Genomic DNA, 17,226 nt, shown 5'->3' on the forward strand with positions numbered 1-17,226 from the left:
ATACTACGAATATTTCGATTAATTATTTTTACTAATTTAGTTTATTTCAAATATTTTATTACGTTCTTGAGTAATTTTATTTCAGATATTTTTATTATTGGTATTCTGAAAAACAGTTACAATGTTTACGAAACAGACGGCACCTTGACGTCAGAATGGATTAATTCTGTCTACGAACTGCGGAATGCCAAAACGCGCTTCTCATTAAATGTTCATAAAACCACTGAAGAGGGCAGGCAAAAACAATATGACGACAGGCGTATCAAGACGAGTTGTCTGATATATCTATAATGAACGCTACGGAGCAGCACGGGTCCTCTAGTAATAGTAATTATTTTTCTTCAGCTCATCCCAGATATTTCTGAGGTCGCTGGGGCTACCTGGCTCATTTTGGGTTTCGGCCGGGAGTTTAAGGTCGGATGCCTTTTCTGAGATTTTTTTATAGAACTTGCTTTAAGGCGCACTGACACAGATAGCTCTTATAGCGACGATGGGATATGAAAGGGCTATTTGTGGGAAGGAGGCGACCTTGGCCTTAAGTAAGATGCAGTACCTGGTACGAAAATGGGAAACGACGGAAAATAATGTTCAGTGCTGCCGACAGTGGGGCTCGAACCCACTATCCCACGAATGCAAGCTACGTGACTCAAGCCGCACAGTCACTTGCTCGGTGTGATTTTTTTCGAATGAAAATTCGTACCCGCTATTGATCGGGAATCAAATCTCCGCCGTCTGAGTAAAAAGCCAGAAACTAAGCCACTAATTTAATCACGCCCTCGAATAATAATAATAATAATAATAATAATAATAATAATAATAGTTTTTGTTCCAATAACTACTTTGAGAGTTTCCGAAGACGCCGAGGTGTCAGAATTTTGTTCCTCAGGAATTCCTTCACGATCCAGCAAAAATCTAACGGCATGAAGCTGGCGTATTTGAACACCTTAAAATATCAGCGAACTGAACCGGGATAGAACCCGGAAAGTTGGGCTCAGAAAACTAGCACTCTACCACCTGTGCCACTCAGCTCGACCACTGTAATTATCATCGGCCAACGGCGTAGCCATGTTGAAGCACCGGAAGACAATGTATGCAGACCTGTTATGAGTAAACTGTCGACATTGACCCATAGCGACACGTTGCTTCTTACCTGTGCCGTGCAGGAACATGTCTCCAATGCCGGCCTTACAATTCATGGAAATGCCGGCCATCTTTAGTACGAATATGATATACGAATATACAAACATTCGGTTGGCCAGTATTTCAAACATCAGAGCTTCACCAACGCATTTGTTTAAACACGTGCAGCAGTTTTCCAGTAAGATTACTACTACCACCACTCATATCTGTTGACGGCTTACAATATAGCCTCCCTCAAACGCGTCCAATTTTCAACAGCGCCTGTTTACATTTTTTTTATATCTCCGTTATGATCTGTTGCACGATAAAAATGATTAGAACATTAAAAGATTACAAAAAGCAACTCCTACAAATTTTGTATTATAAAATATTTTGATAGAAGAAACGGCAGTAATAATAATAATAATAATAATAATAATAATAAATATTAATATCTAAATATATAAATGTTAATAAATATTATTATTATTATTATTATTATTATTATTATTATTATTATAACATATGTACCCGATCTTCGCACGGTAATTTGTAATCGACGTCACGATTCCTTCCTGAATTTATGCTTAGTTACATGCCTGTATTTTTTTAAATAGACGCAAGAAAAGTTTATTTCACTTTTAGCTGTGAAATACAGTAGAGTGCAAGAAGGGAGAGGTGATAAGAAACATGACAAGCAAATATGAGAATATGATTCAGTTAAGATCTGCAGAAACCAATGGTAACAAATAAAGTAGTATTTATATTCTGCTAAAACTAAACATATGGCGAATTAGCAAACTCAATGATGAATTTTAATTTATTTTGTTTCATGTGCCTTCAAAAAATTTAGATAAACATTACATTATATCCAACATTCTGCATTGATAAAGTATACAAATGTGTGATTTTGTTCCTTGTATTCCTTGATATGTTACTTGCATTATTAAAGTCAAAATACATGTATTTTTTAATTATCCTTCAATAAATGTTTTATAGAAACATTCTGTAAGCTCATTGGCTCTTAATATAGGCAATGTATGAAAGTTTGTTAGAAGTTATAGTATTCAGTGTTGCTTAATTAGAGTTTAAAATTATTACTTGGGCTTTTGAGTTTGTCGGACATGCCTATATTCAAACGTTTTATACGGCATGTTAAACTGATATTATTCTACGAAAGCACGTGGCCGTAACGTGAAGTACGATAAAGCTGAACAAAGTGGAGACAGAATGGGGTAGATCAAAAGAGTGGCACTGTAGCTGAAGACTCGTGAAACCAATCATTGACGATAACCTCCTTTATTATCAGTTCTATCGAAAAGAGTAAAATGGAGTTTTAGTTAAACCATTAAGGACAGTTAATGATTTCTCCTCGTTTTGCAATGATGCACATGAGCAAAAAGTTTTTAGAAATTATTTTCCATTAAGGCAGGTAGATTTCCATTAAGTTTGGTTGTGTAGATTTTGTGGGAGGGCAAAATCTCTGTTCCGGCTTCATATAAACCCCCACTCAGTTCAGGGGTTTAGAAACAATATTGGCCTGAAAACCTACCCAAGGACAGGTAGATTCTAAATATGAAGTTTGGTAGAAATATATCCAGTTGTTTTCAAACTGTAAGAACTCAGACAGAAACCAAAGAAAAAAAAATATGCAGATGTTCATTATTACTCCTAAAACAGATAAATGAATGAACATTTCACCAAAATAGTCAATGTACAGACAGTCTGACTCACTGACAGAATGGTCAGAGTTGAAGCATTCGGTTCAGAGCGTCCCGGGGTTCGATTCCTGGCCGGGTCGGGGATTTTAATCAAGTCTGATTAATTCTTCTGGCCCGGGGACTTGTCCCAACACTTTCCTCTTCATATTCAGACACTACAAAAATATGCGATAGTAATTACATCCCTCCAGACAGGTTGGCGTCATGAAGGGCATCCGACCGTAAAACCTGCCAAATCCACATATGTGTAACACAGTTCACACCCTGGACCCCACAGCTGAGGGAAAAGCGGTGGAAGAAGAATTCATGTTACGATCCAGGTAGAAATCACTGACATGGTCGCGAATCGAACCCGGGGCCTCGGGGTAAGAGGCAGGCACGCTGTCCCCACACCATAGGGCCGGCTTAACATCTTTATAACAAATCTTATATATAGTAGATATACATCGCTAGCTGTGCACACTTTGGCAATTCCTCTCAGAAGACTAAGAAACTAAAGTTCAGCGATTTGTAACCTAGTGTTACTCGAAACACAATTAGCAGTTCCATTGAGTTGTTATTGAAACAAATTTTCTATGACGCACAGTGGTTTCAGTAAAATGTCCATTATTTTGCATTGTTAGACTATAGCAACTGTCTGCATTTCGTGTAAGACGTAATCTTTCCGGAATATTTTCACGTCTTTCACGACATCAGCTTTCCAACCTCTATACGAATATGAACAAGAAACGCAATAAAATAGGCCATTATTCAGATTTGTGCACACACACACGCATTCTAAGCAAACAGAGCCGATGTCCGTAGTATAGATTGTTTGCAAAATAATAACATTATTAGACTTCGGATTTTTAGGTGGTAATAGGTTAGAATTCAAACTGATTTGGTTAATAAGAAGTGTCGCACAACCCGCTCTTCCATACTGTAGCAAGAGTAACAAATTCTAGAGGTTCTATAGGCCGTACTCCTAATGCCTATGCAAACCTCATAGCATAACTGTTGTGCACGGTAGGGTACACTCCTTATTGGCTTAAATAAGTTTGCAGTCTAACTTATCAGCACCTAAAAATCCGTGCTCTATACATTATTAAGCAGAACTTACCAGAGAAGTTGACGACGGCAATCATGACATTGGAAAGGATGGCAGCGCCCGTAGTTTCAACGCCCATTTCATGCAATGTGCCAGCGAACAGGAAACCAAACACTGACATCAAAGCTTGGGTCACCACCTGAAATACCAGACAAGGTCTCAATGATGTGTTTAGTATCCTCGCCTACTTTAGATGCTTAACCAGCTACAGAAATTAAAAGATTACTCCATTTGTATGTATACTGCAGTACCTGAAAAACAGAGAGAGTGCATGGTATTGTATATTGCTCGCACTTATTATCTGACTTAATTTTTATCATTATCAAAATGTAATTAAACTCCTATGTAGTCATCCACAAACATTACATCTACAAGTTCAATTGAGCAAAGTGTAGCTGTGAGGAACTTACACAATACCATGAGCTCATTCATTTTCTGAACGAATGTAAAGCACAGTATAGTAGAAATGAAGCATTACAAAACTAAATTTTCAAAGCGGCAAGTGTGTGTTCTGGACAATGGATGCAATTCTTAAATCTTCAGTCAAATTCGGTCCAGTGTTAATACGGTTCCCAGTTGGTGCATGATATTCTAACATTTTATGTAATATATGATAGCCAGCAACACAAATTAATAGATTATGTCAATGTTCGCGCTGAATTATTTGAAAAACTATTTTAGAATGTACTAGTCACCGTTACAAAAATCTAAATAAAGTAAGAGTCATGATTTGTATGTCAGTCATGTCCAGAATAAGAAGAAAATGCAATTTTTTTTCTTTTTTTTCTTTTTTGCTACTTTACGTCGCACCGACACAGATAGGTCTTATGGCGATGATAGAATAGGAAAGGCCTAGGAATGGGAAAGAAGCGGCCGTGGCCTTAATTAAGGTACAGCCCCAGCATTTTCCTGGTGTGAAAATGGGAAACCACGGGAAACCATCTTCAGGGCTGTCGACAGTGGGGTCCGAATCCACAATCTCCCGGATGCGAGCTCACAGCTGCGCGCTCCTAACCACACGGCTTTTACATTTCTATCATGTCTCTACGTACAGCATGTATGTACAATATACTGTATGTATGTATGTATGTATGTATGTATGTATGTATGTATGTATGTGCAGAAATTCAATATTGAACGTCAGCGGAGAGGGGTACTAGAATCTAAGCTAGAAATAAATTTTCAAGTATCTGCGTTAATATTCGTCCTATCTATAAGTGCTATATAATAAAAGTTATAGAAAGAACAATATCTGACCCTATGTGCTGTTCAAATTGATTTTATAAGGAATAATAAAGGAAATATTTAGATATTAAATTTTCTTACTTCTCCTCCGTCCTACTGTTTATTTATGTAAATCTTACCGAAATAACCCTTTGTAACAAAAGGGAGAAATAGTAAATTTTGATCTTTCATGCCGCATACGTTTTATTTATTGTAGTGAAAAATTTTCGGTCTCGATACTCAAATATATTCTGTCCCGAAGTGGACTGTGAGCGGGCGTGTGCATGGCGCGTTACTTTGCCTACTGGAACAGCTCTCTGGCGAGGAGCAGGTGCGTTTGCGGAAGACAGATAACTGGCTGCGCCAATTTTGTTAACAGGTGGGAGGAGAGTGGACGAAATGAAAGTTTCACTGAAGAAATCCTGCTTATGACCATTGAATGAGGGATTTTCTCACAACCAATATGCATGTGGAAGCTGGCAGTAAGAGAGGAAAGGAATTCAGTGACGTACTACCGAAAAATGAAAATGAAACATTGCAGGACTCTGTTGATCATTCCTGCACGACAACTTCATTGACAGTGTTTTTTCTCAAATTTTTTAAGAAGAAAGAATTACTTTTCAGTGTCAACGCAGTTAACACAACATCAAAGCCTTTCAGTATGTTGAGCACTGTAACATACCTGCAAAATAAACAAACGATTAAAGAATGACATGTTTCCATCGATGAGTTTCGATGTGGAGTCCTTGTTCAGTGCCGAATGACTCGGTCATGTCTCTCATTGAACACCTGGTCCCTAAGGACATTACTAAGCTATTTTACCACTGCATGGCTTCCAGTTATTTCTTGTTGGGTGGGAATATTTACGAACAGACGGACGAGATGGCTATGGGAAGTTACTTTCGCCCGTAGTGGCTAATTTCTTTATGGAGCATTTTGAGGAGGAGGCTTTTGCTTCGGCGCCCGTCAAACCTGTGATATGGTGGAGGTATGTTGATGCATTTGTGGCCTGGACAGAAGGTCCTGAGAAAACTTCATGTATTTTTAAATCACCTAAATCAGCAACATCCTTCAATTAAATTCACTATGGAGATGGAGTCGGACGGATGCCTTCCTTTCTTGGATGATCTAGTAAGATAGAAACCGGACGGCTCCTTAGGACATTCCGTCTATCGTAAGCCTACTTACACAAATCGCTATCTTCATGTAGATTCTCACCCCCATCCAGCACAAAAACAAGGCATTCTCACGATACTCACCAAGAGGGCGAGACGAATTGGTGAACCATCAAATATCCAGGTGGAGATGGAGATACTCAAAGTCACGTTCAAGGGTAATGGTTACAGCAATTTGCAGATTCATAGAGCCCTGCATCCCAGAGAAACGACCAGGCAAAGCTCACAGAAGGAAGAAATGAAGGGAAATGCCTACCTGCCTTACATTCATAACACCACATTTCGAATTGCCCAGGTCCTCAGCAAACAGAATATAAAAACCATGTTTGGCAACGTCACTAAAATTTCTCACAGTCTGGGTAAAACTAAGGACAAATTGTCCCCACTTTTACATCCTGGGGTATATGAAATTCCCTGTACTTGTGGTAAGGTATACATACATGAACGTAATATTCGTCTCAACCAGCCAGACAAATCAGAAATAGCAGAGCACGCTCTGTCGTCGGGTCAAGGTATGTTCCAAGATGCTCGAACTCTTACCCACACTAGACACTACAGGTTCAGGATTATACGGGAAGGTGTGGAAATACGTAGAAAACCTAACAATTTCAACAGGGACACTGGCTATCAATTAAGTAATACTTGGTTGCCAGCCATTAAGGATTTACGTAGATAGTTCCCGTCCCTGTCCCTTCACTATTATTTCGTTTCGGTGTTTTCCCAAATTCATACGTTCCTCATCGCCAGATGTTTCATTCCAGGCTTGTGTCAATGTCATACCTTCATATGGGCGAACGCCTGTTAAGTGATACACTCAGACCGATTCTGATTGTCCCGTCAGCTTCCATTTCGAACGCTAGCGCTATACCGCGTCCGGGGAGCCATCTGGTGACGAATGAACGTACCATTCCAATTTCTATTGGGTAACGTCTAAATTCAAACCCCATTGTTTTAGAAACCTTTCTCGTATACGGTCGAGGTATTCTTCTGGTTACACAGAGCATAGTTCTCTGCGAAACGCCGGGCTGAGTAGCTCAGACGGTTAAGGCGCTGGCCTTCTAACCCCAACTTGGCAGGTTCGATCCTGCCTCAGTCCGGTGGTATTTGAAGGTGCTTAATTACGACAGCCTCGTGTTGGTAGATTTACTGGCACGTAAAATAACTCTTGCGGGACTAAATTCCGGCACCTCGGCGTCTCCGAAGACCGTAAAAAGTAGTTAGTGGGACGTAAAGCAATTATTATTATTATTATTATTATTATTATTATTATTATTATTATTATTATCATTATCTCTGCGAAACGTAAAGAATTTCACCTTATTTTCTTGACACGGCATAAGTCCAAAAGCCTGTATCATGTCTAATGACATGTTTCGTCCTTGAGAAGATAATCGTCATCAGAGTCTATGAAGTCACCTTTTTTAATTTTATGTTTGTAAATAAATTGATGGAAACTGTTTAGAAATGTAGAAAAATTTATGTTTAAATTCTGTTTATACCCTTTCATAAATATATATATATTGAAGTGCTCCTGCAGTACGTCCTCTCCCCCTTGCTAGTCTAACAAAGAGTACAAGGTGGCGTAATGATCAGTCAATGACGTGAGGCTAGGTGGCCAGTTAGTTTGTAACTTTCCGTTACAGCATGCTCCGGTTGATATCAATGGCTATGTTGAATTATACTTTTAGCTTTATTATTAATGTTGTCGTTGTTATTGTTATTTTAATTGTTTTAAAATTTAAAAAATTGTGTTTAATGAGCATGTAATGGGCTGTCGCATGCCTATAATTCTGTTGAGGAATTTGAACGCACCAAGGACGTTACGCACGAGTATCAATCAGGTCTATACTGAACAGGCATTAGGACGGGAAAGGGGTATTTTTGTAAGTCTCTGGAGTCAGATCCTCGAATCCTTTTTCATTTACATGTGCCAGATGGTGAGAACCAAACCATTATTTCTTTTACCCAGTTTCTCCAATATAAAGATATCCCTTCCACTAAGGGAAACGAATATCTTTAAGCTACTCACTAGCACCCGTAACATATTTCACACCTTGTACACTACTCTAATTCTAGGTTAATAGTTTACCTACTAAGGAGTCTGTTCTCTTACAGACTTGGTGGTACTTTGATTGAATTGAATTGAATTTATTGATAATGATGATTTACATGCCACTGAGGCTGAAAAGCCCCTTTGTGTAGCGTCTCCTTATAACACAATACAGGTTTATGAATATACTAGCTACATTTCATAATATTAAAATATTTAATTTAAACTTAAACATTAAACTTAAAAATTAAAATACAGATACCAATTCCAATAAAATTAATACATAAATTAAATAAGAAGTAATAAAGTATATCATTCAAATTTAATATTTTAGACTACAAGAATCTAAAGAATATAAAAAACAGAAACAATTTTCTTAGAAATATACATATTTCTGATTGTTAGACACAAGAATGCCTGATCTCAGCCCCTTGCATACTCCTCCAGGAAGATAGATGTTAAGGACTGCTTTAGTTGGGTTCAGTTCCTGTCATTTGCAAGACGGTGAAGATTAAAGACATTGAAGATACGGGATGCAGTGCAAACAAAAGATTTGTGAAATTTAGTGGTACGATGGAGGGGAATTTGAAGGGTAGTTTTTGTAAACCTGTACTGACTCCATAGATTTAAATGCATTATAAAGGTAGGGTGGGGTCTTCACTTTGAGAATTTTGTGCGTAGCAACGGCTACTGAGATTTCCCGTCGTTCATTGAGTTTCAACCATTGCAGCTGTATGTAATAGGGTGTTACGTGTTCATCACACCTGGCATTTGTCACGTAACGAACACATGCGTTTTGTACCCTCTGTAGTTGTATGTTCACAGTTTCAGATAAGTCGATGTATACGACAGATCCATAGTCAATTATGGGGGAATATAAGACTTTGAACAAGTAGTTTTGGCATAAAAGGTGGTGTACATGACACGTTATGTACCATTTTAAATGCAACAGTAACGTTGAGTTCTGACGATACACTAAAGTACCCATTGCACGTAATGGGAACATTCAGATGGTCAGATAATTATATGAATGACGTTAGAGAACAGCACTCAGTCTCACATGTTACTCTAACATCCATCTGCTATCCAGATGTCTTCCCATAAAATCTTAACCGTCTTTGGTGCTGGTGTATATCAAAATGTTTACCCATTGTTAGGTAGTGCCTATTTTCTTTTATTCCTTAAATAACCATAGTGAGGAGCACATAAGGTGAGTGAGACTCAATACATTAGGATAAGAACAGTTTACCACTGTTTTCACAAACAGGCAAATGCTGGGGCTGACCCCTAATTAAGGCCACGGTCGTTTCCCTCCCACTCCTAGTCCTTTCCTCTCCCATCGTCGCCATAAGACCTATCTGCGTCGACGCGGCGTGAAAGAAATTGTATAAAGTAAAAATACCAATGTTTTACTTATCATTTAAAAAAAAGCCCTTTCTAATATGTTGAGTGTGACCAGTTGGATCCTCAACAGCTCTGTTATCAGCCGTCACAGATGGACAAGGCGCCGCTGCAGAGGCGTAAAGGGAAATGAGTGACATAGTTTGCCATTGCTTTCCTCGCCGGATCAGAACTTGCTATTATATATCAGTCTGCCAAGGCTACTGAAATGTATGCACCAACCGACCCTTTGAGTGACATGTGCACACCATTCGTAACAGGGACTGACTGCATAAGGAATGTACTATATTTACGTCATCGCTCATACCTCAGTCACTTTCATATTATCAAAGCCAAAGATGAGTCAGAGACAGATCAATGAAAATAACCAATTTACTACCATAAAACGTAGTGCATTGTAAACACAAGGTCTCACAAGCAAACGCGACATTTCGAATGTACATATAATCTATATATATAAAATAAGAGTTTTGTCTGTACATTGCTCAGAATTTGAAAATAATGGTATTTCTGTATCGGTCATGTCCATAGTAAAAAGAAAATACACTTTTTACTTTTCCGTAATTTCTGTCTGTCTGTCTGTCTGTCTGTCTGTCTGTCTGTCTGTCTATCTGTCTGTCTATCTGTCTGTCTATCTGTCTGTCTGTCTGTATGTACACGCATCACGAAAAAACGGTTGAAGAGAATTTAATGAAAATCGGTATGTGAAGTCGGAGGATGAGCCTCTACAATCTAGGCTATAGATCATTTTACTCACGCTGAGTGAAATGGTAGTTTAGGGGAAGGCCTAAAATTGAAGTCTCAACTATTTATGTTATTAGTGGTCTAATGAAAATCGGTATGTGAAGTCGGGGGATGAGCCTCTACAATCTAGGCTATAAATAATTTTACTCACGCTGAGTGAAATGGTAGTTTAGGGGAAGGCCTAAAATTGAATTCTCAACTATTTATGTTATTAGTGGTCGTATTTTAAAGAAAATGGGTATGCAAAGTTGGGGAATAAGTTGCTACAATCTAGGCTGTCAATAATTGTATTCACGCTGAGAAAAATGGTAGTTTAGGGGAAGGCCTAAAATTTAATTCTCAAATATTGTTGTTATTGGTAGTCCTATCTTGATGAAAATCGGTATGCAAAGTCAGAAAATAAGTCGCTATAGTCTAGGCTGTAAATTATTTTATTCACGCTAAGTAAAATGGTAGTTTAGGGGAAGGCCTAAAATGTAATTCTCAAATATTTCTTATTAGAGGTGTAATCGATGAATACTACATAACTAAGGTTATATAGTATTAAATTTCCTATTATTCATGTCTTATACATTGTTACCGTACTGGCTATGATCACAAACATATTCATGAATTTGGATTTTTGTTACTAAGTCCATATCAGCGCCGAGTAACGAGAAAATGGGTAAACAGTATTTAATGAAAATCGCCACGTAAGTCGTAGAATAAGAAACTACAGTTTACGGTATAAAATATTTTACAAATCATAGAGTCGAAAGAAAACTAAATGTGAAGGCCTACAATATAGAAGGCTCCTAACATTGATCAACAATAACATTACATTGATCATTGTTTGTCGTGATGTGCTTTGTGTCTTCTGTTGCCCCTCATCTCCGGTAGATAGGACTACTGTTGCGTACAGAGTATTTTTTATTTGATTTACGTCGCACCGACATAGATAGGTTTTATGGCGACGATGGGATAGGAAAGGGCTAGGAGTGCCTTAGGCCTTAATTAAGGTACAGGCCCAGCATTTGATTGGTATGAAAGTGGGAAACCACGGAATACCATCTTCAGCGCTGCCGACAATGGGGTTCGAATCCACTATCTCTCGGATGCAAGGTCACAGCTGCGCACCGCTAACCACACGGTCAACTCGCCCAGTCGTACAGAGTGTAACAGCCTGCCTGAATATTGATGGGAAGTAGCTGGGGAGTTAGACAACTTTCTTCTTTGGCATGCCATTCCCCTGGTTTATAAATTTTCTGATACTACTGATACGTAACACACTGGATCATCATAGCATTCGGGCTATTCAATCCCTACTCTGAGGCACCGATTGGAATGAACAGTGTGCATATTTAGCGAAATAATGGCAGATCAGTGTTCATGGCAATCTGCGACCTGGTCATCCCAGCTCTGGAACTTTGGACTATTAGACTGGCATCGCAATCTAACCGCAGCACTGTTCGTTAAAAGTGATAAAACGTGCGGCTTTCCATTTGAACGAGTATTTTATATGATAGCATTGCATTTAATCGCTACATTCATACTTACGTTTTTGTAATGACTTATGTTGATTTCAGTTAGGAAAACCACAAAGTCAGTCTTTCTGAGAATCCCGTAGCGAAGCACGGGTACATCAGCTAGTAATAATAATAATAATAATAATAATAATAATAATGTTATTTGCTTTACGTCCCACTATTTTTTAAGGTCTTCGGAGACGCCGAGGTGCCGGAATTTAGTCCCGCAGGAGTTCTTTTAGGTGCCAGTAAATCTACCGACATGGGGCTGTCGTAGTTGAGCACCTTCAAATACCACCGGACTGAGCCAGGATCGAACCTGCCAAGTTGGGGTTAGAAGGCCAGCGCCTTAACCGTCTGAGCCACTCAGCCCGGCAATGTTCATCTACTACACTACATTAACCACAATTCACTGTGACAGTTCACAGAAATTGTGTCTTGGCATAAACAATCAACACTGCCCCACTCCAGTAGTAAAAATGAGGGGAGGGAGTAAAGGGATAGTGTTAAAGGCCACTACAGTACAAAACAGAAGGGAAGGAAGTGACGGGGGAGTGCCGAACGCCTCGCTTAACGCACCTGCTGGGAACATCATTTACTGGTTCTTAATTTGTTTCTGGACTTTACTGAAGTTATATCATCTTAATTTGTGTTGAATGAACCCATACTTTTCAGTGTCGACTTAGTTACATGTAGCAAAAATTTTCAGTCTGTCAAACACACTGCAACATATCTGTAAAAATACACACTGCAAAAGTACACATTTAAAACATGCTTAAAACATCATTTGATAGAATCTGAGGATGTTCTTGTAGAACGAAACATGTCATTCTTTGTATTATAATGTGTATTTTTACAGTGTGTATTTTAACAGATATTTTAAAGTGTTATAATTTATATGGTAATTGCAGTGTGATTGAAAGACTAAAAATTTTTTGTTACATCATCTTAATTTACCACCTCATATATAGAATTACGATAAATTCTAGAAATAGAAAATTAATATGCTAGAATAAGATGTGTAATCATTTCTCTATAAAAATAACTGAAAATACATTTTACCTCTTGAACAATAAGAAAACGAATCTGAAATATATTGTTATTTTATCCTAAAATATACAACAAAAATGTTACAATTGTAACAGCTCAACAAAAGTAATTATTAAATTTTACAAATGTTCACAGAAATGTCTTATCACACATTTGAACTTAACACATCTTTCTAGAAAATATATAAATAAAACAAACGTAAGGTAAAATAAACATAATGCAATGTCCATAGTTACAAGAAAAGAAAAATGTAAATTAACACAAAACTAATTGTGAAATGGGTATTAAATAACTAAAGAGTTGTTCAAATACTGACTTTACAATAAGTGTAAGTGACGAGTTCCTCCTCCCTTCCAGAACATTATAACAATCATTCCATGTCCCATTTTTCTTTATTTCTTGTTCTAGCCGGTTGGGAATGGAATCTATTAGATGTTGGAAGAAGTCCGGTCCTGTACCGTACCCAGGGTAAATACCCTCTAGGACGATGCCTGCATTCCTGTATGAACATCCGACTAACTCAGGGTTGGGCAGAGTGTGGGTTGGTTGTCGATTGGGTCAGGATAAAAAGTCGAAGTTCAACACTAAAATAGCAATCAATAACAGGAAATGGAGGTATAACACGAATGAGAAACAATCATAGGGGGTAAGATGGATTTATTAACAAATATCCCCGATCATGTCACACGAAAATAATAAAATCGAGGAAAAGTAATAATTTGTAAAAAAATAAACTCAAAGTATTTAAATAAGTCGAAATTAAAAACGTTAATTGAATGATTATACAAATTTGACATTAAAAAAAACAAGTTCAACAAAGAACATTTATATAAATCAAGACTGAATTTCTTCTTATAGTCCAATGTTTATGTTGTATGGCAACAAGTGTACGCCAACACTGCCATGTGGTATTTCCGTATGGAGTTTCACACTATCGCATCCCAACGATACGGTTTCAAAGTTAAGTTACTCCCGAGAGTCATCAAACTATTTCCGTAAAATGAAAGTTACATTATAAGAATTACGACGGAAAGAAAAATAATTAAGACGCAATGGACGCTAGGTAAGTTATGCAAAATACTAGGGGCAAATCCTACACTATATTTTCAACAATTCAAATAATCAAACTAAACATATATATATACATCGGATATCGAGTAAAATCTTAAATGCTACACTGATTCTAATGTGAATCCCGGTTCACAGCAAAAGATCTAGACAGAACTAGATAAACCAACAATACTTCAGCACTCGGGCTGTTCCCTATTAAAACAACGAGACAAGGTATACAATCACAAATAAAACAATGTAAAACATCATCCTGTAAGGGAAAAACATATAAATAACCCTTGGTATCATGAAGAAAGCAATGGGCAACATTGCCTCCTTCTGCTGCGTTTGAGCGCTCAACAGCGCGGTCATCCGTCATGTACTTCCGGGTAGATTACGAGCTGTAAAGAAATATTGAACTCCACTATGCTAAAGATTGGATACTGTCTCCTTCGCACATACAGATAAACACAGGCCAGGAATCAGCTTGCCATGAGATAACGCCTTTCATCGACTACACGGAAACTTACATATATTCATTCCTTCTTAGCATGCTTGGGCCATTTAACAACATCAGACTCAATAGTCTGGAATTAACACTGTCCATTCTGATCACAATATACACTCAGAAGACGCTAGGCAGGCACACACATCTGCACAATACTCTTTATCTTGTCAGGCATACACTCAGCCTGCACCAATACATTATAATTCAGCATGCAATTATTATCTCATTAATTCTCATGAATCCCACTGGCCTTTCCACATAATGAGACGCAGTTCGAATCCTTGGCAGACCATCAGGCAAACAGAATCCAACTTAACTTCAAAGATCTTATTTTAACAACGACGTTCTGCAGCTCCTTCTGGCCAGCTTCTGTAAAACCATGCATCATGCAAAATAGCTATACCTGTCTCTCTGAATAACCGAAATAAAATGAATTAATACGTGTTTGACGTAATATAAAAAATGAACCTGTCGATCTAGCCCTTCTAACATATATATAAGGAAAACTCGGAATATCCTACGCTAAGTAATATACACAAATAAACAACAACTAATCCTATCAATCCCTCATTTTCCCAAACATCTACTCATAAAGAAAAATGAAAATAAAATAAACATGCATTATTCTCGTATCCGAATCTATCATAGTAACAAAATTAAACAAACACATGCCGTCAGGCTTACTTTACATGAAAATTAAAATTCTATCTACACTGCCCTAGTACCTTAACATAACTTACATATCATGCCATAAATATCACATGCGTCTTACTGTATTTACACGACTCTCGGAATACCAGGATAGCAGCTTACATCCCCACTAATTTTGGGATCTACTCCATGTTAATCACAGCATTAACATGTGTGAATGCACTTCCTTCCTCTGCAGGTGTATCCATCATCTTGCTGGAAAATAATTCACTGGAACACAGAAGACTGTAGTTGATAGTCTCTTCGCTGCTTAATGCTGCGAGCCGAAATACCCTTTCCTTTTACCAGATCAGCTAAACACGCTGAATCACATATATATTACACACTTCACTTAAAGGGTAAAAATACAGTTTAAAAAGCAGCACACGGTTCGGTACGGAAGTTCCACGCGAAAACGCGCCCGTCGCGAAATAGTGAAACAATAGCACGTTTCCACTACACTTGTTACTCAGCGGTCACTGAACACCGTCTTTATCAATTGAAAGTAAACTCTGCCAAAATTATACTATTTCATTTACTCAAGTACAGTAAAATATTGCGACTGCACAATTTAAAGTATCAATGAGAACCAGTTACTATTACTGGAATAACACAACGTTATCACGATCACCAGTTACAGAATTAATGTATCCGCACTGTTCAAATCTTTACCACAGAGATACAGAGTTAGTGCATCCGCACTGTTCAAATCTTTACCACGGAATTACAGAGTTAGTGCATCCGCACTGTTCAAATTTTTACCACGGAATTACAGAGTTAGTGCATCCGCACTGTTCAAATTTTTACCACGGAATGACGCTCTCCAGAGCTAAGGGTACTGAGGAGGCTTCGGTGACGCCAATAATGCTGAGGTTCCCGGGTGTCTGAACCAACCACCAATCAGAGAGTGTCATATATGATGACAATACTTATTGTGATATATTTACAAAACACAGCTCAAACACTAGCAAATCTCTTCCACCAATTTTTATAATACATTTCCAAATATATCTGACTTCAGAAACTGTGGAAAACCGATTACCTACAGAAACTGACTTTATCCACAGAGCACGTTGGTCATCCTGGAATTAAGATTTGGCGCGGTACAGCCTCCAAGTTTGCCAAATCCCTAAGTTCCCATTGGCTGAAATATCTTGCTTGGTCAGCATCTAATACACGTGTCGATCCTTGCCAGCGCTTGGGTACGCTATCCTTTCTCACGGTCATACGGAAATATGAAGCAATATCCAGCGACTTACTGTCTTGCTCAACATCCGGGATCAACTATCTTAGGATACGATGCTTTAACATGTTAGACTGTAACTTTTATGAATAAATTTTACATATCGGGTCAAATAATATTCCAATTATTATTATGGGCCGGCAGGATACGGCTCAGTCCATTCCTCAGATTCGCACGAACTCTATGGCTGTGCATCAACAGAGCTGCTCTTGTCCTCTCCTGGCCTGGAACCAACGCGTTTACCATTCTTGCCAAAACATGTCCTATTATGTTTAAGTCAGCCGACTTGACCAGTCAAGCACGTGAACGAACGTCAGGATGCTATTTGAAGAAAGCTTCCGTTACATGTGCAGTGTGAACAGAGCAGTTACCTTGCACAAACTTGATAACGGGAAATTCTTCCACGGGGCAAATAGCTCGAACACTAAGAAGAACAGCAACTTCTAAAATGTGCACATATTCACAAACAGTCATATGTGGAGTGACCTCTATCGACTCTCCTAGACCGGCACCACTTATCCACCCCCAATAAGCCATATGTGACGCGACCCGGCTGATTAGTTATCTGGACAAAGGGCTCTCCATTACGCTTTCCAAATGGACGCCAGCACTTCAGCTGTTTACCTGGATCGGAGCATCATATCTTTTCATCCAACCAG

The 17,226-nt window shown here is 38.3% G+C and overlaps 1 protein-coding gene across 2 annotated transcripts in view; it reads right to left on the reverse strand.

Annotated features, from left to right (window-relative positions):
- Positions 1 to 17,226, reverse strand: part of LOC136856724 (monocarboxylate transporter 12-B) — a 191,366-nt gene that overhangs the window by 58,034 nt on the left and 116,106 nt on the right. For both annotated transcript variants that reach the window (XM_067134798.2, XM_067134797.2), the window contains exon 3: positions 3,940 to 4,066. In XM_067134798.2, the coding sequence (XP_066990899.2) occupies positions 3,940 to 4,066 (127 nt within the window). The remainder of the gene's footprint in view (positions 1 to 3,939; positions 4,067 to 17,226) is intronic.

Source organism: Anabrus simplex, chromosome 1, assembly GCF_040414725.1.
Source record: "Anabrus simplex isolate iqAnaSimp1 chromosome 1, ASM4041472v1, whole genome shotgun sequence".
Classification (NCBI taxonomy): domain Eukaryota; kingdom Metazoa; phylum Arthropoda; class Insecta; order Orthoptera; family Tettigoniidae; genus Anabrus; species Anabrus simplex.